The 26,316-nt window shown below is 41.8% G+C and overlaps 1 protein-coding gene across 6 annotated transcripts in view; it reads right to left on the bottom strand.

Moving 5' to 3' along the window:
- igsf9bb (immunoglobulin superfamily, member 9Bb) overlaps positions 1–25,472 on the bottom strand; it is a 137,880-nt gene extending 112,408 nt beyond the window's left edge. For all 6 annotated transcript variants that reach the window (XM_028594646.1, XM_028594643.1, XM_028594644.1 and 3 more), the window contains exon 1: positions 25,207–25,472. In XM_028594646.1, coding sequence (XP_028450447.1) covers positions 25,207–25,270 — 64 coding nt within the window. In that variant the 5' untranslated portion in view covers positions 25,271–25,472. The remainder of the gene's footprint in view (positions 1–25,206) is intronic.
- Between the last annotated feature and the right edge of the window lie 844 nt (positions 25,473–26,316).

Genomic DNA, 26,316 nt, shown 5'->3' on the forward strand with positions numbered 1-26,316 from the left:
CGGTCTAAGGGCAGGACTTTGATACCACGGCTCCACCACCCGATCACTACTGTGCAGGCTCTGGCTCCAACATTACAAGATGGCAACGCCCGTATCCGGGATATTTTGGCTTCACTTTGTACAGTGGGAGCAAGTGGAGACGCGTCGTCCATCTTTGTATACAGCCTGTGGTCCATCAGCAGAGGTGCTGTATGTAACCGCTAGAAAAAGGTCAGGAAGAACAGCTTGCTGAAAGCACAACTCAACTACTTAAAGCAACAGTAGAGAACTTTTCCCACTTTGGTCCCCCTACAGGTTGGAAGCAGAATTGTCCATTAAATTACATTATGCAAGTTAGCCAGATCGGGTAGCGTGAGCTGTAGTTCCAATGAGACAACCTGTAGGGGGACCGAAGCGGGAAAAGTTCTCTAGTGTTGCTTTAAAGGATGACATTCTACGGAGCTTCAATCCCAGCACTTGATGTGTCTCCATTTTGCAACTACCAGGATGTGCTCGATGTGGAAAAGAGCAAACAAATTACACTGATTGAATTGAATATTCAAGGCCAGCCATAAAGTGTTAACCCAAATGACATGTCTTGACTTGACAGTTTTAGCATTTAAATGCATTTTAAGGCGGCATTAGGAAAGCATGAAAGTCCTCCACAGGCACCTTGAACGGAGGTCAATATGAAAAGCAAATCATTATCAAAAACACTTGCAAATTCAAAGTGAAACGTAAATTAACAAATACCACAAGGGCTGTGTTTCCCCAAACGCAGGGTTGAGAGGTACAGCACACATTAACCATTTCAACAGCACTGCAATCACTTTGTGCAATACAATGGAATATGAATATCTCTGAATACATCATCACCATCAAAGGCCTATCATTTCATACAGCAACCAGTATATAGCCCTCTCATGTATCATATGTAGAGTATATTACATCACTGAGAGGCTGTGTGTATCAGAGGAAGCCTGTGGATTCCTGATTTGATGTGCATGTGCTCTCATGCTTGCCGGCAGGACCAGATAATAACTGTGCTTTTCCCAGTGGTGAACTCCCCTCACTACCCCACCCCCTCACTCACTCAGACACACACTACCTCAAGCGGCGCTATGCTTTGATTGGCTGCTGGTGACATCATGGCAGATAGCACAAAAACAGGCCCCTTGGAAGGTATGACTTCACTGTTTCTAACTGATGAGAGGGAGCAAGTGAGCAGAACACAGAGAGAGCGAAGCCACAGCTAATTTGCCCATCCACACCCATAAGGGTCGAGCTCAGTTACAATCAAAGATCCAGGGGAGGGCCACACACGCACACGCGCACACACACACACACACACACACACACACGTGTGTAAACAAGGTAGAAGAGGGAAGGGGAGGGTATGTTTGCTGGGTATTTGTGATTGTTGCCAGGAGTACTGTTAACACTTGTGTAATCAGGCTGCTTTGAAGCCACCATCAGATTAAAAATATATTGTATTGCAATATTAGTTCAATCAGGGGAGACGCCACAAGTGAGCAAAATGCACTTTTATTTGGATTTTTTAAGAGCTTTGGTGTCAACCCTGTTATCATAAGGTCAATTGTAAGTGTAAGTGTGTATGTGTAAAACCACAGACTGTAGAAATAATGGACGGAGCTTCCAGGTCTGAAAAGTGAAGCCAATGCAGCACTGCCTTAAAGCTGCATTCTATCTAATTTCCAGCAAGGGGAGACTCCACTGACTCCAAAAAGAAATTCTATAGACATCTATGAGAAAACGAACCTACTTCTCACTTGATTTATTACCACAGAAAACATTTTCATAATGAGTTTATAGTCTCACTTGCTAGTTTCAAGTCTTCTTCAATCGAGCATGATGTTCATTTTGTAAATTATGGTAAAAAAAAATTCTAAAATAGACAATAAAGCAGGGGATGCTTTAGGGCCTGTTATCAGGACAGAGGCTTAGCAATGCTAACCATGCTAACACAGGGGACATTAAAATAGACCTCAACTTGTTTTCGGGTGTTGTCCCTGTTTTTTCATCTTAAACTTTGACCCTCTCACTGTGTGTTTTTGGAATTGATTCTCGAATGTAACTAAGTTTAACTCAAGTACTGCGCCATATGTAGGTCACCACATTTGTGAGACAGCCAGATGGACAGAGACTCCTGGATATTAGTATCTACATGTTTCCATCTTATATATGCAGTGTTTCCCACACATAGACTATTGTGTGGCGGTCCGCCTCACTATCAACACTGGCCGCCGCACATTGTGTTTCGTTATTATTTTTTTTACGTTACGTTTTTTATTACGTTCTTCTGCATTTCCTTTCCCTGCTCTCCTCCGTCTCTCTGTCACTTGATGTCTCGCTCACATACAAACACACACACACACACACACACACACACACACACACACACACACACCTCCTCCCACTGTGCGGTGTTGTTTTTTTTTTAAGCCCCCATACGTCACCTTCAAGGCACCGTGGCAATGGTTATGTTTAAGGTTACGGTGAGGGTAGTGCCTGTAGGGCGAGGTTGGAGGCTTAAAACACCATCGATCCCACCGTGCACACAGCTTCTGTCTCCATAAAGGAGAGAAGACGGCTGGCCAAATTCACAAGTTCACGAAAGGTTGGTATCTATCTCGTGAACACCTTTACACAATCACACATTCACAATCACCGACCCGACTCTTAGTAAACAAGCGATTGCGCCTGCTTTAGAAAGTTAACTAGTTGCACGTTTGCGGTAAAATGCAGTTGGGTTGTCGAGGTCAAAACACTATATGTAGCAGCTGTGAATCAAATAAACGTATTATAAATAATGTTATGTCATTTTTTACTCTTACACTGAATGTTTGTTGCTTCAATCCAGATGAGTATTGAAAAGTATTTTCCGCAAAATTTTCCGTGAAAAAGGCCCGTATTGAGGATGAGGACCAGCCTGAACCGGAGCTATCAGTCTGAAACAGAGCTCAACAGTCCCACCAGTGGAATTAGTTATGTTATTAATTTGTTTTACAGTATTTTCAGGCTTCAACCAGTGAAAGACAGGGGAGAGAAAGAGATAGATTTGTTAGGCATTGAAGTAGGAGATGAGGACAGCATCCAACTGCGTCTCTCCCCCCCGCCCCCCCCTCCCGCGACACCCACCCACCGCCACAAGTTGCTTTGTAATCTGTGGGAAACACTGGCTCCAGTACACTGCAATTCGAAAATACTGTGTGATTTACGAGTTATATTTGATTTCAGGTCTTGGGGTGTCAAAGATAAACTGTTCTTTCTCTGTTATATGACAGTATGACAGGATATATATCAGTATAACACAATGTGACAGCACAGACAGGCGTATTTCCACAGTGAAGCCTCAAAGAAAACTGCATTTCTACATTTATTCAAGGTGACAAACGAGACCATGTATGTAAATTCAATGGGATGCAATTAATAAACAATACAATTATGACTCATTACCAAACACACAAAACATTCTAGTATGTAGTACCATTTCAGAGAGACTCTCTGTTGGCACTTAAAACCCTGAATATACTCAAGCGCCCCCCCATTCCTGTCTCAGCAGCTCCCCTGGCTCCATCATGGCTCTGTCTAGCAGGGACAACTGGCCCACTCTGCTAAGTGCCAACAAAAATGAAAAATAAATGAGATTTTTACACAATACAACATGAATTATTGATGACTATAGCAAGGTCAGTACATTATCATACAGCCTATTATTCTTGCACCTGCACTTGGTCTTCCTGTATCTTATTCCAAAGTTGAAATCAGAGGTGGCTACAGCCTTGTGAAATTAATGGAGGCATTATTAATGTTGCCAGCCAGCCCACCAAGCCAAAGGGATGAACAATGAATAGAGGGCATAAAATGTTCTTCTTTAAACACCATCCTCACTGCACATGTGCTTCATCTGTCAACACAACACAGGAGAGGTCAGCCTGTTTGCAGCAGGCTCACTCAATTAGTTTTCAAAAACTAGTACAAGTTTGTGTATGAAAGCTCAGGAATTCACACTGTGTGTACTGTAGTAGAACATTTCCTCTTTCTTACTGTCACTTGGCCTTTAAACTCCTTTAAACATCTGCTACCAAAATATGGAGGCTTGAATCATGTTAGGCAACGGCTATGAAGGCATTCACAGCATGAGTTGCAAATGTCAAAAAGCAAACAATGAAAACTAAGATTTATTTGCTTTGTTTGAAACACTGACGTTTGCATGTGTGTCCCCAGAGGACCAAACCATTCACTCATTCTTGTTTCACCAGATTTGACTCTCATCTTAGTACATTATATATTACTACGCAGCAGCAGATTAAAAGTAAAGCCCACCCTGTTACTACATATATATTAAAATACTTAAATAAAGTGGTACTTAAACAGACTGCTAATAAGATGACTGAGCACAATGAACAAAAATCTCTGCATTTATAAGTCCAAAGAGGGACTTTTACAAACGGCATCAAAATAGTCTCCTAACCCAAAAGCACTAGAAGAGGCCATTAAGAGCTTGTAATCCCCTGTGTGGGATCAAAGACAAGTACAGTTTTAGATCAATAAAGCAAAATGTGCAAAACCATGTGAACTAAAGTGTATTGCATTGTGCATTCTTGCAGGAAGAAATCATCTGAAGAGCAGTGACTGGTGTGTGTGTGTGTGTGTGTGTGTGTGTGTGTGTGTGTGTGTGTGTGTGTGTGTGTAGCTCAATTTGAATGGAAAGGAAACCAGAAATCAGCATCCAGAAAGTCAAATAATTTTTGCCTAAAAGCTTAGCGAAATTGTCAGCTTGTGCTACAACCCTTAGATATACGGGTGGCTTAAAACACTAATGCTACACCAAAGGGTGGGAGACTTGACCTAATTCTGAAGCAAGCACCCTCCTCATTTGGAACTCACAGGAGATCTTTCCAGGGTGCAGAGGCATCTGATCCCTCCTGCATCACATGTGGAGTAAGGCAAAGCAATGCTAGAAGTTATGTTGGTGGTAGCCTTGCTATTGTTACACTGCAAACATTTGTGAATAGTTTGGACAGCAAGACGACAGGGTTGACTTTTAAAAGGGATTTGATCCTGGATGCAGTTTCCATTCATTGTTAGTGCATGCATGCAAACCGGTCAAGGTGACTCTGTCTGGTGTCTGTCAGACAACAACTTTAAACTTCAGCTCAGCCAGTTCTATCATGGTGTTGCTGTCAACATGTGTTGATGTTCACTAAGTATTTTGTCCATTAATCCTGTCCTTCTCCATGACCCACTTCCTGGTGCTTGTCATGTGTCCTGAAAAATTCCTGAATGAAATTCAGATTTCAGTGTTCTCTGATCATAGACTGTAAAAAAGAATGGACAAAAAATAATGGAAGAAGCTTCTAGGTCTGAAAAGTGAAGCCAATGCGGAAATGCCTTAAAGCAGGGGGCGACTCCACTGCCTCCAAAAAGAAGTATGAGAAAATGAGCCTATTTCTCTTTTTTGTTTATTGTTTCTGGTTCAATACAGCATGATTTCTTTTTGGCAAAATTATGGTCCCATTTATTTTAATTGGATGATAAAGCAGGGCTTTAGTAACTGTCAATCAGGACAGAGGCCTAGCAAGGCTAACCATGGCACTGTCAAAATCAAAATAGACCTGAACTTGTTTTTGGGCGTTGCCAATGTTTTCAACTTAAACTGACCTTCTCACTGTGTGTTTTCCCTTCAAAGTTAATTGGAACATTTTGGTGGCCTTAAAATGTCTTGTCAGCTTTCTGCCAACCAAGCCAGCAAGCTACTGCTAGCGTTAGCTGGTAACTTTAGGGATAGTCTGCGATTTTCTCCGCCCAAGTACTATATTCTTCCGCCTGAGAATGTAGTTCCCTGTTTGTTTACAGTTAAAAGACGGCTGTGTCTCATGTTACGTTGTTTTTTGTACATGCTGTGACTCTATAAATCACAACATGTAAATAGGAACATGTTGGCGTTATTTTGTCACTTATTCGGAGCAGTAGGATTGCTGGAACCATTCACCTGCATGTTCTGTGCTGGCCTGATGCCGCTGGAGCCGTCAGACAGCCTTACAGCACGCACGGAGATGAGAAGGGTATGTATCGACTTGTCTAACTCCGGGGGTTACGGTGAAGAAGCTAAATTCCCAATAAGTCGGCGTGTTCCTTTAACATATACCTGTGCACGCAGTTCTGTGTTTCAAATATTGTTACTGACAAATGTTTTAATGGTGTCTCATTGGCCCTTGCCCTTCTAGGTTTACCCTGCAGCCCCCTCTGCATGCTTCCTTTCCCAACCTGAGATGTCCTACGATTGAAATTCATTACCTGTGGCATTTATTGTGGCGGCAGGGAGCCAAACAGAGCAGATGGTTCAGACAAGAATAGGTGAAAACAGGCAAACTGTCAAGTCAAATTGAAAGGGCCACATCTCAAGCCAAGGAGCAAAGTTTAGATCGGCATTGGAACTTTAAAAATCCTTCCTGAAGGCACATATTAATTCATGGTATGAATGGGGAACATACTAGACTATCAGCCAGTTTCAATTAGACATTGTGTCATTTTTTTTTGGACTACTGACACACATTCTACAGTATGTGAGGGTAAAGTACAGGCCAGCGGGGTATTAAGACATGTCATTTCTGCATCTCACATTTAAAACAGTGTTTCATTTAAACATTGCTCCATATATGCATAATTTACATTGAATTATACGATTGTTTTACACATATTATTGTAATTTTACTATTTGTTTGACACCAATTATCAACATCTAGAGGGTATGACAGTTTCCACACATTTTATTTTTGCAAAATACAAATTTTAGAAAGTAAAATACTTGTATTAATCTCTATTTTAAGCAAAGACATGTATCACTTTTGCAGTAACACAGTCCAAGAAAACTGCTAGTAGGCATGTTTTTAAATTTGCTTCAACTTTTGAACCTGTTGCAGGTTTCTACCTGAGAGTCTTAGATTTTGCGATGTGTGTGTAAAGAAGTGTTTTTGAGCCTCTTACCTCCTGTTGACTGGCTGGAATTAAGGGCAGATGGCAGAGGGTGGATCATCGGATCCTCAAGTTCAGCAATGCTCACAAATAAGCAATATTGACTCCGTACACAGTATTTGACGAACAAGCCTCTATTTCATCTTGATGACTGTCAGTGATATATTTAACAGCCACAATCAATTTTCACACTGCATCTGCATATGATTTCTTAAACAATTCTATTTATTTATTTTGTATTACAGCTGCAGTATGCAACTTTGGTTAAAATAACATAGGTGTTGCATTGTGTGTGCTACAAAGGTCTTGTAAAAGCAGAGATAGTGAAAGTGTTGCTGTGTTCAGCTTTAACTGACACTCTTACTGCTGTTTAGATGAAGGTTCTGTGTTCTCTTCAGGCGCTTTCACACCTGCCTTGCTGAAATTGAGTCAAACTCTGACACATCTACACCCTCGGTACAATTGGTTTGGGAAGGTGGGAACGCCCTAATCAACTCGGGGCTGCCACAGAGAGTGAGTGTTGGAGCCCTTCCAAGTGAAGCCTGGAACACCATGTGAGGGAAAACTAATCGGAATAAATGCTGCACATTATGGGCTGACTATGGAGAGATGCATTCTTGTCAGGAATGGTGTAAACAGACATTTTGCATCTGTTCGGCTGTCAGCATGCATTACAAGCTTCAGCCTGCGTCACTTGCTTTCCTTGCAAAGAAACTGGGAACATCATGATAACACTTCATCACTTCAGGTATTCCTTGTGCATCCGATTGTCTCCCCTCCCCACTCCCCCACTGGCCTGCACTCACACTGCAATAAAACAATCAGGGCCAGAGCACGCTTATGTCATTACATTGTGGGACTCACCAACTACAATTCCCGTTCATCTGTAAAGTAAAAAGCAGACCTGGGCACGTTTAGCGATCACACTGGTGCGAACCGGCCCACCTCTTTCAAGCGGACCCAGTCACAGTTAGGCAGGCCGGTTTAGCGTACTGTCCCCGGGCACAGCACGGAGTGATCACAGTAGTCAAACGAACCAGACTTTGGAGTCCAACGGGCACGGTTTAACTGGGCCAAGTGAGCGTACGCCCTTATACATACGGGATACTTGAAAACCTGATCACTTAGCAATGATAACTGCAATCAAGGCCCACGTTTAAAAACCCACAATGAAACCACAACAGTTTGTAGCGCACTCATGTCACATCACTCCACAATCACTTGGATCTGTTTAAATATATTGTCTCATCTTATCAAACATGTTCAAATCTGTCTAAAGTCTACAATCCAAAGTTAAGATTGGGGATCTTGACCTTTTAGATAGGTATCTGCGTCTCCCCATGCCAATATGGTCAAAAGCTCTGGAAAAAAGCCTTGGGTTTAGAATATTTACCATGGATTCAATCATAAGGTTTGTGATGAGCAATTATTTGATTTATCAATAGCCAGTAGATGTATTAGCACAGCTATGGAAACGGTAAAGATTATTACTGTAATGGTACAGTCGCACTTTTACTGACAGATGGTTGGCAATCGCCTCTGATGTGAGCACTCAGGTTTATAGTCCCACTGAATCAAATGACTTCCTCGAATTAGACAAGGGACTTAGAATCAACATTAAGCTCTCAGCCAATACCAGCTGGTTGAGTCCCTACAGCTCTCATTGACCCAGTTGTACAGTTGTACGTTACCTGCTGACCACAAAATGATAGAGAGCCAAATAAACAACACCTGAAATTAATTTGGACAAACCTTCAGAATCTAAATTAGGGGAGATTAAATGCTCTGTGGAGTTTAACTTTGTGATTTTGAATGGATCAGTGCATGCAATTTGTTTAGAATATTGGGTTTCCTTGATTCATAGTTCAAGCAAAGGCTAAACGGAGTCCCGCCGTAGATAACTGCAGCGTAGGTTTTAATGTATACTGGAGTCTCTGATTTTACCATTGCAACACTAGATGCATGTATTGTGCATAATCAGGCTGTATATTCCCCGCAGTAACTGGGTTTACATCCAGGTAACCTATTATGTTGCTTTGTCTCGTTACTGAACGGTCTGCAGTGAATTGTGTTTGCTACACGTGTGTTACTGAGAAACACAAGACTATTCAGTCTCTAATGTTGCTTCAACTCGCAACAATCTCCACCAGCATCAGAAACTTGTAGGAAAAAAAACCCAAGCAGCTAATTACAGTTTTCTGTAGCTGCCGAAACCCCAACGTGGAGTTACATTTTTTAGGAGGAGCACATCAGCAATGGCGTAGCCTACAGAATACAGTAACCTCGCACGGAGGCATAACCTCTTAATGCAATGATACTGAGTACTTTTACATTTTGCAAGGTGACTGATGCATGTCATTTCACTGATAATGTGTTTGTATACTAACCGTTAAGACAGACAATATAAAGATTTAAGCATTAAGGCAATTCAAAGCATTAATGCTTGCATAGTAATTTTCACAGTATGGAAGTGGAGAACTATTACATATTGTCACAAAAATCGATGTCAGCTTGCTTCATGTTTAAAGTGGAGCTGGTGGTAGGCTTGTTAATTAAAGAGCTGTTAACAATGTCATGACAAGTCGCATTGTAAAAGCAATTAAAAATAAACACTTTGCCCTTTAAAATGACCCAGAAATTGTGCTTACTGTAGGAGGTTATAAAGCAGTAAACAAGGCCAGAGGCATTTTCAATGTCAAGCTCATGAATGAGGACAGTTCTCAAAGCTGTCCTGTCCAAAAGTCTTATTTTTAGATGACTGTAAAACTACTAATTCTATTAACTAAAAGGTTTGCTGTCACAATTCCTCACCATTGGTTGGTACAGGTTGATTAGAGAGTTTCAGTTTGTTTTTACAGAGGGAACTTTCCCTCAAAGTCTCACTGGAATTTAGAGATAGTAAAATGTTTCACTAAAAAAATGTATTTGAATAATATTCTCTACTGTGTCACATCTTAGTAGATGGAGCGTTTTTCTACTGTACACAAATGGCGTTGGGGTTCAGTGTCTCGCTAAAGCTGCTTTAGTCATTCCTTTTAGATTCTTTGGTCTTTCGCTTTGCCATGACAATCACATGATTCCGGGCATAGTGAACACTTTATTTATCTCTAATATACACAGCCATTGTTAACCATTATTAAAGCATGCATGAGCACTGAGCTGAACATAATTATTATGGGAAAGACATGCACCACAGAAGTAGTATACAATGATTGGCCAGCAAGTTTTGAGTCCAAAGGTGACAGGCTGATCCACGACAAAATGTCTTCTACAGTGAACATTGTTTTAGAGTTGTATGGATGGATCAGCTGCCACTTTTAGGGATTGTTGCTATGCAACCTTTTCTGCCTACAAAATAAACAAGTTGAACATCTAGTGAAACTGTATAATCCGGCTGCTTCTGTCTCCCTGGCTCCTTGTGTGGCATTTTGAATACATTTCTGATTTTTCTCCTTTATGATTTATGACTATAAGAAATAGTGTTAGTGTTTCCATTGGTCTGTGATACCCCATCAGTTACTTGTTCATATTTAATGTCACACTTGATACTTGACACCCTGATTACTCTAAATAATATACTGGACGTTGTACCTCTTTGCTGTACACGCCCCAACCCCTGTGTTTGCACTGTGCTCCATATTGCTCAGACATTATATGCTGCCAGTTTTCTCTCTATTATGAAGGAGTCTTTGATGTCTGGCTTTTTACAAGCCAAACTTTTTCTCCCTGAAAATTACAGGTTAATCTCTAAAGTCAATCTAATCTCTGTTCAACCCTTCTTTTGGAAATTCAAGCCAGTCGACAGGGGTATATCCCTGGTCGTGACAATTCAGAGATCACCTGGGTCACAACCGGGGAGCAATGCATACCAATTACCTTAAGTGCTAGAAACGGGCGGGGCTCAACATGTCACATTCAGTGAACAGCTAACTTATCACATACTCCAGTCCAGCAGAACTAATTTTTTTTTAGCTACTTGAAATTGACATTGTACAGTAGAGAAAGAGAGAGAGAGAGAGAGAGAGAGAGAGAGAGAGAGAGAGAGAGAGAGAAATAAAGTTTACTTTAGGATTGTTTTGCAGTGATTACGTTCTAAAGCATAAATAACTATCAAACACTAATAGATGATTTTGTGCAGACTGATTTCTCCTCCTCTGCTGCAGCTGGACAAGGAAGTGGGTTACTCTAGTATTGATTTTTGACTATTTTAAGATGAGTAAAAGTAAAGTAAAGTTGGGCTTTGCTGTTGGCTTCACGACTCATTTTTCAAAAAGACAGAGAGAAAAAGGAAAGATATTTGCGCTGCGCTCCCCAGCAGCCACACTGAACTGCAGTCTGCAGAGGTGTGTGTGTCTCAAGTGAGATGCGGTGCTGAGAGAATTTAACTAAACTTATTTTCATACGTTGACGTTCTAACGATGGGTTTTTACAGGAGGTTTTGCCTGTAAAACTCTATCGCTCTGCATAGCACTCCGCAACATGCACTCCGTTCTGCTGTTGTTGAAGCTGCTTGTGTAAACCAGGCATAAAGCACAGTGAGACAAAATCTGTGTTGTTGTCGTTTTATTAAAATGTGCTGCGGACTGCCCCACTCTCTTTTCCCACCAATCACATACTTTGTCCCGCCCCAGTTGGTAGCGACCCAGGTCGTGCGCAATTCACATTGAAATCGACCCTAGTCCTACCCTGATCAAAGCCACCTGGCGACCTGGGTTGCGAAGCCGAGTAGATCGAGGAGGGTTACCCTTATTCAAACACACAGTCAACCTGGGTATAACCCTGATTATCAGTGTGCCATTAGTGTAAAAGGGGTATTAGTGTTGGACTAGGGTTACAGGTCAGACCTGAAGCAGGACTCATTTGGCGTTTCTCAATCTGTGTTCTTCTATTGACTTGTGTTCTTGTGAAACGTCATCTCGTGTTGCCAAAGTACTGTCCCAATACACAAGTTCGCATTTCACTAAGAACAGTTAAGATTCACGGAAATGTTCTTGACACACCCATTTTACTGAGGAAGCATTGGTTGGTAACTTGTATGAACTTGGCAGCACCCGTATCCCAACATTCATTTCGGTATTCGGTTTCCGGTACATAGACAGATTGAGAAACATCAATTGTCTTTGTGGACTACAAGTAGTTGCTGTTTTTTTAATGACCCTCAGCCGCATTCTGGAAGAAATCATTAGTGTGTGTTTTCTGCAGCACCAGCGGGCCATGCCATGATGCCAAATTACATGAATTATAGTGTTTCTCTCGACAGGCACAGATCATGTACAGCTGCAAACATGTCAACACTTCTGCCCTTGAACCTACAAATTTAGCAGCAGCACTTCAAAAGACACATCTAAACAATCCAGGACATTCAGCCTGTGCGGTGTGAAGTTGACATCTGGCAGACACCAGAGGGAACACTTGTTTTGAAATAAATCTCTCTAGTTATATGAGCCGTCACTCCGATTAGTCACCATCTGTTTCCACAGACCTGACTTGTGTTTGCCAACCACAATCAATAAATCAATGTCCAATCCAGATTTGACAAAGTTAAAGGCTCAGGAGCCAGCGGCCATTTTAAAGCCTCTGGTTGTTTGAGGGATGCTCCCGTGTGCACGGCTGCTTATTAGGCAGTAATGTGTGGCTGTCCATAGCTCGGACAAGGCCACGGCATCAGGTCACAGTAGATGAGGGGACACCAGAAAACCACAGCACAGGAACCCACATAGTGAAAGAACTGATGGAGTCCTGCAGTTTTACTCATACAAATATGAATGGATGCCTCATTATATGAGAAAAAAAGTTCATACATTACAACTGTAGAAGATACTGAAGAGCATACTCTGATGAGATCAAAACATAGGATTCATGGCAGATATGTAGGACAAATCCTGTATTGTTTGCAAAATGCTGTCATCCAATTTTCACAGTAAGCACATTTTAGCTGGAGGTAGAGGAGACAAAATGCCAGCTCCCCTAATATGTCTCTATTTAGACATGACAGCTATTCCCTGCTCACCTCATGTCCACAGCGCACTCTACCTGCTCTGAACACAGACTATGTTCCTCTACTTCGTTCCTGAAAGCTAACTGTTTTCCACAAGCTTCCTCCATCATTGACATACGAAACCACACACTGTTCCTTTACATACGTTCGCCCCAAGTAGCTCTGTGACGTTTACTATATTTTAGTGAATTACCAGAGCTCTTCATGTTTGCCTCGTGTGTCTGCATTGTTTCTTGGACAAGAGTGATCTGACCTTTTGATGGAAAAATTACAAACAGTTCATGTCAGCAATACGCCAAGTAAGTTGTTACTTGACACCTTGGAACCAGCAGGCTGTTCCATCTGCCTCACCCTTTAGGGGTGATGGAGAGTCATGGATACTGCCATGGGCACAGGGCTGAAACTACTGCACATACAGCGCTTGGAATATACTTTAAAGGCCTGATTATCTATTATCTCAATCAGCTTCTTACCACGATAATAACGAGTTAACACAAATTCCTTTTTAACGCCACTAATTATTTTCCACATACAGCCGTGTGGTTCGTGCCAATGAACTACAGCATTTACTTTGCTCTTTATAAGACCATGCATGTTTGTAGTTGGATTTGCTTTTTTGTGTTCTCTTACAACTTGTCTGAAAGTATAGATAAATGAAAAAGGAAACATCCTGGTAGTCATTATCTGCTCTTAATATTTTGGCCCTAATTACTGCTAACCACAACAGTCATTTGTCTGTGATATTCGCTGCAAGTTGTATCAATCCATGTAAGCCTACTCCAACATTACCAATCAGTTTGCCTATTACATATCTTCTACTGCATCTCTCAAAGGGGCCAATACGCAGCCATGCCTATAGAATTTGCCTGTTGGATTGCAGCATCAGGGTTAGGCTCAGATCTTGGGCTGAATTTAGTGTAGCAGAGCTGAGGCTATGGTGAGGTATCTTATGGCCCTATCCAATAAATGTTTAATGGGTCTCGAGAAGTCGGCGTGGAGGAAGCTGACTGTGCTGCATCAGTAGGCCAGGCTGTAAAATGAGACAGGAAGCCAGCCAGCTCAGAATGGCAGGAGGAGAGGGGAGGGAGCATGAAGTGCAGTATTCAGAGAAAGTATACAGAACAGGACAGAAACCAAGATGCATGGCAGCAGGAAACCAAAAAAAAATCATACATTTCAGAAACGCTCTATTCAGAACCTGCACTAAAATCAGGCTCATTATAGGAGACTGACTAGACATAATTAAAGGGGTGGTGAGAGGATGGTGGGGGCTTCAATTATGGGAATTCTCCAAATTGATACAGTCGCACCTTTGGGGGACTTGTTGGGTCTCTGCAAATTATATCGGTAATGTGTCCTGAGATAACTTCTGTTATGATTTGACACCATAAATAAAACTGAAATTGATGTAACGATGGCTGACTTTGAGCCTGTAGTCAGAGTTGTCCTTTGCTTGTTGACCGTTGGTGAGAAATGGGCTTTGCGGTGCTTCCCCCTCCTGTCTGTTGCCGGGTCAATCTGCTCTGTGCAACGCGCCGGGGCGAAACTCTGATTTTGTTTCCGCATGAGAAAAATGTATTTCCCATTCGTGAAGCTCAGCTCTATCAGCATCACACATAATGGAACACTTAAGTTGAAGTAGGATTTATCAATTTACGGCATTAAAAAAGTATGCAGGTTGCCTCATTTACATGTTTGGGTGGCTACACTTACGTTCAGAGCCCCTAGCACGGCTGTGGACTCTTACTATTGTTTCTCTTCTGCTGACTGGGATTTTTAAAATTTTAGTTGGACAATGATACTTTATGCATGTGCCCCTGTTTAAATGGTTGAGTAAATAAACCCCTTAAGAGAAATATGTGCACTAAAAATGAATTATCTTTGCTTTGACGTGAGGTAGGGATGGGCTATATGAAAAAAAAAAATATATCCCGATATTTTTGACCAAATACATCATTATCGATATTGCGGCAAGGTTGTAGGGTTGACTATTAGTGCTTTCACAAAATAGCTTACACAATTAGATTTGTAACAAATAATCATCAGTAATATGAATATAATGACTAAGTGGGTAAAAGCAAATAATAGAACAGCTAAAACAGTCTGGTAAGTTCAGAAAATGACATCACTTCATTGTAATACAGCCTTTAAAACCAGAAAAAGAAAACACTTGTGTCATATTGCGATATCCAAATTTTAAGACAATATCTAGCCTCATATATCAATATCGATATATTGCCCAGCCCTAACGCGATTCTCCCCAATGTAAACTCCACAGCGGCACTACAAGTCGCCAATGCAACTAGGCAATGCTTTGATGATGTGCCCATTCTGTGTATCCTGACTGCAGCAGAAGGGCTACAGCAATTACTAGCTGGACAGCTTTAAGATGAGTCAGCTAAAACGACACTGGTACAGTATATTCAGAACAAATACCAAAGAACAATACCTTCCTGAAGTGCTTTGCTGCGAGAGCTGCTCCAAATCAAATACTTTATCGTGATCAGTATACCATGCACACACTTATCTCTAACTACCACAATCTATTTTAGACATCACAGATGTGAGACGTAGCTGTGAGGGAGCCAGGAGGGAGAACGTTTTGGATAAAACAGCTGTCTTTATGTGAGCCAAGAGACAACGAGCGAGATATTGTCTTTATCCATGTTGAACTACACCAGCGGACCCAGACATCCTTCTCTGCTAGCTCCCTGCTCCTTTAAGGAGAGATATATAATTGAAGTTACACAGCAATGCAACACCGTCCTCCCCCGCACGGAATTAAGTGACCACCCCAGGACACTGAGTGATGATGCAGACAAATCGAAATGCAGCTAGAAACTGAAAGACTGAAGCAAAATCAGCTGTTGTGTTTACATTTCCTGGGCTATAAAAAAAATTCCAAGCTTATTAAAGCTACTTAGGGAATGAATTTTAAAATCAACAGCGGTTAAGTCATAGTAATAAAGGAGCTTCGACTGATCGGTCACCACTCATAATTGCCTGATATGTGTTCCAAATAATCGGATCACTTATTTAAAAAATGCCAATCAGATGATGATACGTGCAGTGTTGGGAGTAACGGCGTTTAAGTATAACAGCGTTATTTTTTCAGTAACGGAGTAATCTAATTAATTACTTTGCCCATTGTTGCAACGCCGTTATCGTTACTGAGAATGTAAAGTGGCGCGTTACTACAATTTGGTTGAATGAAGCGCGAGGTGTCAGGCTTTGGCAACACATCAGCTGCCTGGAGAGAGCGGGGGGGAGGAGGGGGGGTTGGGGGGATGATGACACCGTTGCAAATGCAATGATGATTGGCTAGGTGGGCGGATACCCTGCTCACGCTGTCTCACTCTACTGTCTATGGTCTCACTGCACGCTCTGACTACCACTAAACACAAGAAAGCAACAATGGCGACAAGCCAGGGAAATTCAAAGGTAGCGTTCTCGAACTGGAAGTACCGGCACTACTTCTCGCTCAGTGAAATTAAAGGCAAGAATGTTTATGTAACATGCACGCTATGACCAGGAAAAAAGACACAACACTTGTTGCTGCTGCTAACCCAAGCCCAAGCCCAAATGCAGCTAGCATGAGCTCCAGTGAAGGAGACGGAGCCACTCTGTTAAAACAAGCAACGTTCGATTTTTCGGGTCAGCAACATCTTTGACGTTAAAGATGTTATAGAACGTAATAGCGTTATAGAACATAAAAAATAACATTACAGTTACTTTGCTGAGTAACTAATTACTTTTACAATGTGGTAACTGAGTTACTAACTAACTAATTACTTTTTGGGAGAAGTAATTTGTAACTGTAACTAATTACTTTTTTAAAGTAAGATGACCAACACTGGATACGTGCAGACGTCTTACGTTCCGCGTTTTGCCGGTGCTCCTGTTGCTTACTGGTAGCCAGAGCCGTGCAGCTCTAGCTCAGTTAATTTTGTTATATTCCTAATTACAGCAGCTAATTACCCGCTATACAGATTTAAACTTTGACTAGTTCGCTAAAGCGCTCACAGCTCTCTCATTTTTTAGCGTCTTTCCCACTAAATCCCACAGTTGTTTACACGCTATTCAGTCCTGTTAGAGCTAGCTACCATAGCTAAGCTACGCAGTTATCAATCGCTTCGCTCTCTTGCCATATTTAGCATTACAAAAATAAGTTATTTGTGGCTTTCGCGAACGTAAGTTAACTTTCACTTATCCATTAAAATGCCATTTTACTGTGAGATATGGAGATATGGGACTTGTGATAAATGGGTCCAATATTAACTTTGGTGACTATGGGGTGAAAGAATCGGTGCTAATCTGTGTTCGCTTTCACTTCTCCGACTGGAATCAATACACTCAGGACCTGCTGCTAGTCTCCGAAAGAGGCATGGCAGTGGTAAAACACACAAAAAAAGCAGGCGAGAAAGCAAACAAATGGATATTGAAAATGTTTCAATTTAGAATCTATGTACAATTAAAAAATCTATTTTTGACACCGCCAGTACGCATATTCCACTCTCTCTCTTAGAGACACAACTCAAACCATAGCAGCCTACGCTTGGCTATTGGTAGCCGCTTAGAGCTTAACAAATATGGGTTTCCTGTGGAAAATAAAAGCTAAATGTGCACAACACATTGTTGTGAAATTATATAGAAGAGAGTGAATATTGCACTGCCAACAAACACACAAACAGTTGTCAATTATTGATACTTTCTCAACTCTTAATTTTACTACTTAATAATATACAGTGATATTAAGAATAGCCCCAGCAGATTAGTTCACTGAACCAAAATAGAGGCTGCTGGGAGCTGGGGGTCTCACATCAGCTGCCAGTCACTGCTCCTTGGCCCAAATACCAGGTTGATTGCCATCTAAAGGTTGGTGACTTTTAAGAAGTGTGCCATTTGCCCAAGGCAACAGGGGTGCTACTTTTCATTAGGCTCAGTGGGGGTGAAGGCTTCTGTACATGGAGCACCAACCGTCCACAGCAGATTATAACGCAGAGCTGTACATGATCCATGGATACCAAGTAAAACAGATTCTCAACCTCTCCAATGGGAGTATTTTCTATACATTTCTGTTTTATATCACAGTAAACTGAATCTATTTGGGTTTTGGACAGTTGGTTGGACATAAGACATTTAGGACATCACCTTGGGCTCTACAAAACTGGAATGGATATTTTTCGTTGCCGGGTTGGTTCAGTGGGTAGAGCCAAGGGGGTAAGCTTTGCTTCAGAACTCAAACCTCCGATGGCGCCATTTTGTTGCTACAAAGGTATCATCTCTTGTTAGCATTACACTGACCGCCATTTTTTTTAACGTCACTTGACTGCAAATAACTTTACATCTGAAGCGTTTAAAGACTCTATTTGTCCGTTGTTTACTTCTAAAGAAACACGACAATGTATAAAAGGCTCCATTACCTTGTACCTCACGTTATGGCTCCATAGCAGACGTTTTTGTAAAAATAAGCTAACGATTGTGTCATAACCAAGTGACTTACTGTCGCATAGTAGAGGAATTACCGTATAGTACAGGAGAAGCTTGCAGGCAGTTTCGACTTACATGAGCTGTTTAGGTTTAATTACTAATGTTAACTAGCATTTTAGTTAGCAATAATTAGCCTGTGCCTATGTTATCTCCTTACATATACCTACGCTCTCCATCTCTGTAAGATTGGAAATGATTGAGATTTCTCTTGGCACAGCTACCAGAAGACTTACAACTTTCAGACACGTTGCTCACGTCACATTTACGTTGTCTCTCTCAGTTGGAGGCTGCGCAGTAAAGCAAGAGATCACCGGAAAAGTGCTTCTAATAGCCTTCACTGGTCTCCGTCCAGAGCAACGGGCTCTGTTGGTCCATTATATATATGTCAATGGGTAGAGCAGGTTCACATATACTGAGAGGTTTATGCCTCGACGCAGAGGTCCAGGGTTCAAATCCGACCTGTGACGATTTCCCTCATGTCTTCCCCCTCTCTCTCACCTTTCTCACCTAGCTGTCCTATCAAATTATAGGTGGAAAAGCCCCCAAAAAAAAGGAATGGACATTTTTCATTATTTTCGGCCATTTTATAGATTATAAATATTGTCAAAATAAATTGATAATGAAAATAATTGTTAGTTGCAGCCCTACTGGCCAGCCCAGTTGATTACTTAGCTAAACACACCACATGCTATTTTTGTTGGTATCAAGGATAGAGGGGAGAGAAGTGCTCCCTCTGCAGAAACCTTTTAGTGTCAGCCCAGTAATCACAACAACTAAACAGCTGTTAATAAATAGATTAACAAGCTAATAAGACCGTGGTATGGTGATACTTTGGCCACTTAAGGCCCCATAAGACCACACAGCGGCTAAGACAGTCTCAAACAGGGGGGCAACTTAAAGTCGGACACAAAAATAGAGGTGTGTACCAAGCTGAAAACCTGCGCCAAGGAACACACAGACACACAAACACACACACACACACACACACACACACACACACACACACACACACACACACACACACACACACACACACACACTTTAAAGAACATGTACAGTACAGAAAGGAAATGAGCCTTTTGAAGTCCTGAAAGCATAAAAATAGACTGGTGGGGGTTATGCAGATAAGATGCAGCCTCATCCAACTGGGCCTCAAGTCCACTGGCAAAATCCAGGTTGGAAGATTGGCAAAAATATAAGTGAACTGATGAGATACTGACAAGTTATATGTTAAAATATGTTGAGTCATTTAGTCATGAACAGGAGTGATCGGTATCAGATCAATTAAAAAGGCCAGATCGGAGCATTCCTAATTAAAACCTAATGTGTCTAAAGCCACATTAAGGCTGCACTATATTGGAAAAAACTGACATTGCAATAAAAAAAAAATCTGCGATATATATTGAAATATGAAAAGAAATGCTGGATTTTTGATTACTTGAATAGCTCTATTTGGAAATAATTTATTATTATTTGGCCTGAAAGGGTCGGCCGGTAACATTAGACGTGTAATGAGAACAGTGCAAGTTTTCCTTTTGTTACAAGCAGCAACAAAATTGTGCTGTAGCATTTACATTACACGTAGTGCAATGTGACTACTGCACATGCGCACATCGCAATGGTGATGCTAAAACAATGTATCGTGAGCCCTAAGCCACACAGAACACTCAACACAACGATGAGAGTCCTTCAGTGAGAAAATGCTCAACACCCACAGGATTTTAATCCATGCGGTGAACAAGCCTTTTCTTGGTCAGCAGCTTTGTTTTTGCCAAGCAGCCACCCACTTACTGGGAGAACACTCATTAAGTGATCATACTGTAGGGATCATCAAAAAACAGGGATAGCAGGGACATTTCAGGGAATAAAATGAATTAGGCACCGGCACTCAATTAATCACTTGGTTTCTTAATGTCAGAAAATACTTGATTTTTCCCAAAGTTGAAGGTGCCATCTTCTGATGTCCAAAACAAAGGTTGTACAGTTTACTATCATAGAAAAACCAGAACAATATGCCCATGTAAGAAACTGGAACCAGAGAATTTGGCATTTTTCCTAAGAAAAATAACTCAAAATGATGAATAGATTATCAAAATAGTTGCTTATTTATTTTCCATCCATCAACTAATCAAAATAATCAATTGTAATTGTTGCAGCTTTACAAAATATAAGTCTAAAGTGCAGAACACAGATGTGTTTCAGAGTAAGGTGTAAATGTAATCCAACTAAATCCAATTCCTAGAGAGAGTGGATGGATCAAAGGTGCTCCGACAGCGAGAGGTTAGCACCACTTCCATTGTTCCCAATATAAGCACAACTTCAACCGAGGCAGCGGCAATGGAGAGAGAGGGCGGCTCAGTTATATGCAGCCTGAGTTGAGTTCATTATGGTTGAAGCTAATTTTAACTACTGCTAACTAACTACTATTGGGCCAACTAGTTTATGATAAACTAATCTTGTTATCAAATTGCTGCTGAGATTAGAGAGGGTAGATAGCAGCATCATGTAGGTCTTTGTAGGCTCCAGAGCCACAAAAGACATTACATACAACTATTTTTCAGGTTAAGAGACATGTTCTTGTGCCGTTTTCATACAGACCAACAGGTCCTAACCCAAATTATAGTTTTTGACGGTTAATGTTAGTCATCCTGCATAATCAGCTCTACATGGACCCACATCAAATCAAATTCTGGAGACTGACAGCAAGTCATGCAGCACTTTACTGTGCATTATGGGTGTATTTATCTCTCTGGTGGCACAAAGAGTTCACCAAGTAATCGCACTGAAAAATAATTGGGATAAAACATGACCTAGTGTGGGGTCGACATAGCGCCAACGCAATAATGGGTTAACTTTACCCAGTTCATCAGGGAAAATCCCTGCACACACCTGCTGATTCACATATGGGTTACCATGGTTACCATACTACCTTACATGAATAGTATACATTGTTTATAGTAGGGCTGCACAATTTGGAGAAAAGGTCATATTGCGATTTACAATACTGCGGTTGCGATATAATGGTATACATGCTTGATTATCAAGGAAAATGCACAAAATACAAAAAATGTGAGTATTCCTCTACTTGAACATACAAAGTTAAACAAGCATAAGAAGAAATACATACCCAAAAAATATGCAATATTACAAAATTAAATAAATAACAAATATTTTCAAAATAGATATTTTTTCTTTGCTCAACAGTACAAATGAAAGACATAGAATAAATAAGAAAAATACAAATTCTCTAGTGATTAAATTACAAAATATAATTCTACAACCTCTGCTTAAAGTCTGCATGCTCTGAAACCCTCTTCACTTCTGATACTCTACGTGACCATACACGACACGCGCGCTGCTGCCTAAACATAGACTCCTGATTGGTGTGTACGATTGTGTTGTTGTCATTACTTAGAATTCCTCATGGGGGCGACAGAAACTACGCACTACAACTTTAACAACAAGCTTCTCAAGACACGGTGGCTTCATCTGTTGTTAATACTGTCGGTAAAGTGAAGGGTGTTACCCCCGAAAGAGCATTGGCCCTGGAGAGAACGTCTCCCCTGTGGTTCCCGCCCAACGTGGAGACTGCAGCGCACATAGAGTGTCATGCACACAGCACACCTTTTTGTTTAATTAAATCGCACACTTTTTGCGGTTATACTGTAGTTATGAGTGACATTGCGATTGCAATTAGATTAATCATGCAGTCCTGGCTTATAGTCTACGGATTGGGACAACAATTTCTTAACAAATAATGGATTTCATTATTGATATGATAAATTGATAAAAAATGTATTTGTTTTGTACCACTGCTAAACTGCAGTGTTTCTGTGATAGACTGATGTTTTGCCACAACATAAAGACAAATAACAATTATACATCTGGTTAATTATTTACTTACATATTTAACACCGGATTTTGAAACTTAAATGTTGGCAGGTATGCATCAGTCCTTCCTCCTCTATCCCCATCGGTCCCTAGCCCTCTTGGCATGTTGTGGCATATGTATTTATTGAGCAACCAAGTGGCATTTATCTCACAGCTTAATCATAATTAGTCCAACTTAGTCCAGGGCAGACAGCCTGTTAGTGGGCATATGTTCAGATCCTGGTTAAAGACACACGGCTCCCCCAGGGGATGCTTGCGTGTTGACATGTGTGTGTATGTTCTGCGTGTGTGTATGTGTGCATGGGTAGGGGTAACAAGTGCGTGTGTGTGTGAATGGCAGCAGACGGTTGCTGTGGAGCGCGCCCTGAGCCTCCATTAACACAACCCACCATGTTCCCTTCCCTCGGCTACACTGCCATGCTGAGAGAGGCCACTTGAAACCTGGAGGGAAACAAGTTCATCCGAGTGTACGGAAGAGGAAGACGACAGGGCGGAGCATGCAGGAGAGACGAGAGACGGGAAGAGGATGGGATGGCGACGAGGACCTGAGTCAGACAGGAAAAGTGAGAGTAGGGAGGGAGGGAGGGAAGGAGAGATGAAACCAGGTGAGAAAAAGAGGAAACCAGAGAGGAGGGGAGAACAGAGAGAAAGAGAGACAGTCTGGCTCAGGTCCAGGGTTATCACTGGCAAAAGTCGAGGCATTTGCCAGCTGCCAGCTGGAGACAGCAGCACTCGGCCAGAAGGATGCTACCCTGCGCAGCTTCTGACGGCTAGTGTGTTTGCCTTTGTTTGTGTGTGTCTGTGTGTGCACAGCACGGACACTGCAGAGTACTGAGAGCTCTGTCCATGTGTTAAAGCACGGGACAAGGACCATATGCATGACCAGTTACATTAACTGAAGGGACAGTCTTTACAAAACAAGTCCGGTCACAGTTGCTCTTCCTCAGAAGTTAGTGCTCATTTATGCCAAGTTGCCGGCTCTCCCAACCGTGGAAGAGACAAGGGAAGCCGCTTAAAAACATCTCCCTAAGTCTCCCTCTTTTGGCAGACGATGCTTAAGTGTATCCTCTTTAGGCAGGACATTACTTAGGCCTTACAGTTTGCCGTGCAGCCAGCCGAGCCCATGTTGCATGCCAGAAGGATGTCAACAAAAATAAACATAAACAAGATTTGGCATCAAAAGTTTAACACGCAGTGAAGGAAAGCTTGTTTGTATCATAATGCGCTCCTTTCTTAATCATCTAATCAGTGATGCTGAAGCACAGACACTGTCCCAATTTTCTCCATCTCTCCTCTAAAGATGAGTGGCAGGGAGGGAAAGAAGGAGGGGGGCAAAAGTAGCAGGGATTCCTTTTTATAAAAAGTATGGTGTGATGCTGCTACAGCTTTACTCCCTCACCACGTGTCCCTGTCGTCATCGATGAGAGACAAGCTCACATGCACACAATGCACAGTGTCAGACCGCCAAATGATACACCAGTCCGCCTACTAGAGGATGATGCAATTTATAATTAGAGCTGTATTAGAGCTGTAATTAATATATAGATTATCGATCATCAAAATGTTTATGTTTTTTAAAGCACAAATCATCAAAATACACTGGTTTCAGCTTCTGAAATGTGAATAGTTCCTGTTTTTTTTAGTATTCTATCATAGTATTCTGAACCTTTCTGTTTTGGACAAAAGAAGTAATGTGAATATTTCAATTTGAGCTTTGGGAAATTGTTATCGGCATTTTTTTTTATTTTTACATTATTTTCTGACATTTTGTAGTCCAAACATTAGACAATAATCAGCAGATTATTTGATGATGATAGTGGAAATGATCATTAGTTGCAGCCCTCTTTATAATATCGTGAAAGGTTAAACTGAGGTGACCCACCCTCCATCAGTGTGGCTTTCAGACACAACAATAACCCATCTCTTTCAGCCCTCTACAGGAGGTCGGGGGTCAGCTGCAAGGTGGCATGGTTGAAAGATCTCTAACCCATGGAGCCATTTTTGTCAAACAAGACCGATGGCTCTTTTTCACAAGAAAAGCACATTTAGATTAGTAGAAAATAGTTTAAGGCTCCCATGAAGTCATCACACATGTTATCAAAGTTGCATCCCACATAGCTGAGTGAGAAGCAGTCTGGGAGTGCTGGGGACCGTTGCGATTCACCCTGACGCGGTGCTGGCTCAGAAAGCGCTCCCTCTAACGGACAGAGGCGGGCTGACTCACAGTTAGCACAAACAGCTCTCGCCAGGAAGAGGTTAATCCACTCATAGCATTTTAATGACATCTACACCAGTGCACTACGCTAATCACATTTGCCTTCACATCTCACGAAACGCTAGCAGCCAGTGTGCAGCTCAGTGTAGCCGGCTGCTACAGTCCAGTGGCTATGTCATGGAGCTCCAAACTCACACATTTTGGGAGAAATGTCAACCCTAACAGACTGCAAAACCAGCCCAAAACGTCACAACTCCGATAGTGCCATTTAACACGCACGCCCATGATGTATTGCAGTGGGAATGAGCAGGTTGTCCGCCTTAAAAAACAGGTTTAACCCGAAGAGTTGCTTATCCTCCGTGGGAATTAAGCTCCGTTACTATTCATGTAGCTAACGGTTAACTTGGTCCGTTTCCCTCATCATTAACCACCGGGCTCCTCTCAGGTGCGGTGATGAACACACGTATGAACTTCATGGCGTAAAGTAGGCTATGACGAGTTTAACATACAAGCGACATATCCAAAGTTAGCTAACAGACAAGCGGGAAAAAGGTTGCTTTTTAAAGGAAAAAAAAGGTAAGTTAAAACTTGAACAATAGGCGCCGGTGTATGCAGATACTGCACTTCGACTCACCTTGAGCGGCCGTTCCTCGGGTGCTGAATACACTTGCTATCAAAGTGGCCACATACCAAATCATAGTACTATTGCCGACCAGAAATAAACCTCATCATATCTCAAAGTGCCCCTTTCGGTGAATCTCTCATCGCCGAATGTCCCAAGAACGAACTGAAGCGGGCCGGTATCCTGTTTTCTTGTTAACCGAGCCCTGGACACTTTTCCATCGGCGCATTCCCCTCTCTCTTCCCCTCTCCTCCGCTCTCCTCTCGCATCCTGAGACGGATCACCTGCGCCAATGGGACGAGAGCACACGACGCAGTGAAACCAGGCGCGAGCTCCTAAATAACCGCGGCCCCGCCTCCGCACTGGTTTCACTGAGGTGCGTGGGAAGAAGTCCCGGCCGCTGATTGGTCACCTGCGCTGTCGGTTTCCCAGCTGGTGTGTTGCGTTCAATGAATATGGAAATACACGGAGATTTCAGGCTTTGGTTAAAGGAAACCACCTCAGTGTGCTCATGGCGGCTAGAAAGAGGACCAGCTTTTTAATTATTGGCATTTTCACCCTAAACGCACTTACATTTATAATGATAGCAATAATATCATGATATAGGGTAATTTCTTTTTTTTAAATAGGCCTACTTGCTAACCGTTTTTGTAGTAAAGTTAGAACACATTAGGATACAGCAAGCTGCGGTCAAAACAATCATAAAACAGAAGGCAAAAATAGTATCATTAGGCCCTATAGTATAAAACCTATTAGTAGCCTATATGGATGGGTAAGACTGAAACGTCCTTCTTACAAAGACAGGCCTGGATTTTAATAAATTTGTTCATTGTTTGTAGTAAACTATAGCTATGCATTCAGAATGGCACAGTCCCAACCACAGATGGATGAATCCAACAGGTGGTTAGCCTGTAAATGCAATGAAAATAGGCTACCTCTTGCTTGTTTAAAAGACAGTAATACTACCATTGCTCGACTGTAGGTGTTTATGCATGACACAAAATTTAGTGTGGGTCAGAGGAATTGGGATCCATATAGGCTCCAAAACTGCAAGTTTCTGACTTCTGGGTCATAAAAGGGTTTTGGGATTTTCCCGATTTTCACGTAGGGCCTGAACGCAGC

The sequence above is a fragment of the Perca flavescens genome, chromosome 13 (assembly GCF_004354835.1).
Source record: "Perca flavescens isolate YP-PL-M2 chromosome 13, PFLA_1.0, whole genome shotgun sequence".
In the NCBI taxonomy this organism is placed as follows: Eukaryota; Metazoa; Chordata; class Actinopteri; order Perciformes; family Percidae; genus Perca; species Perca flavescens.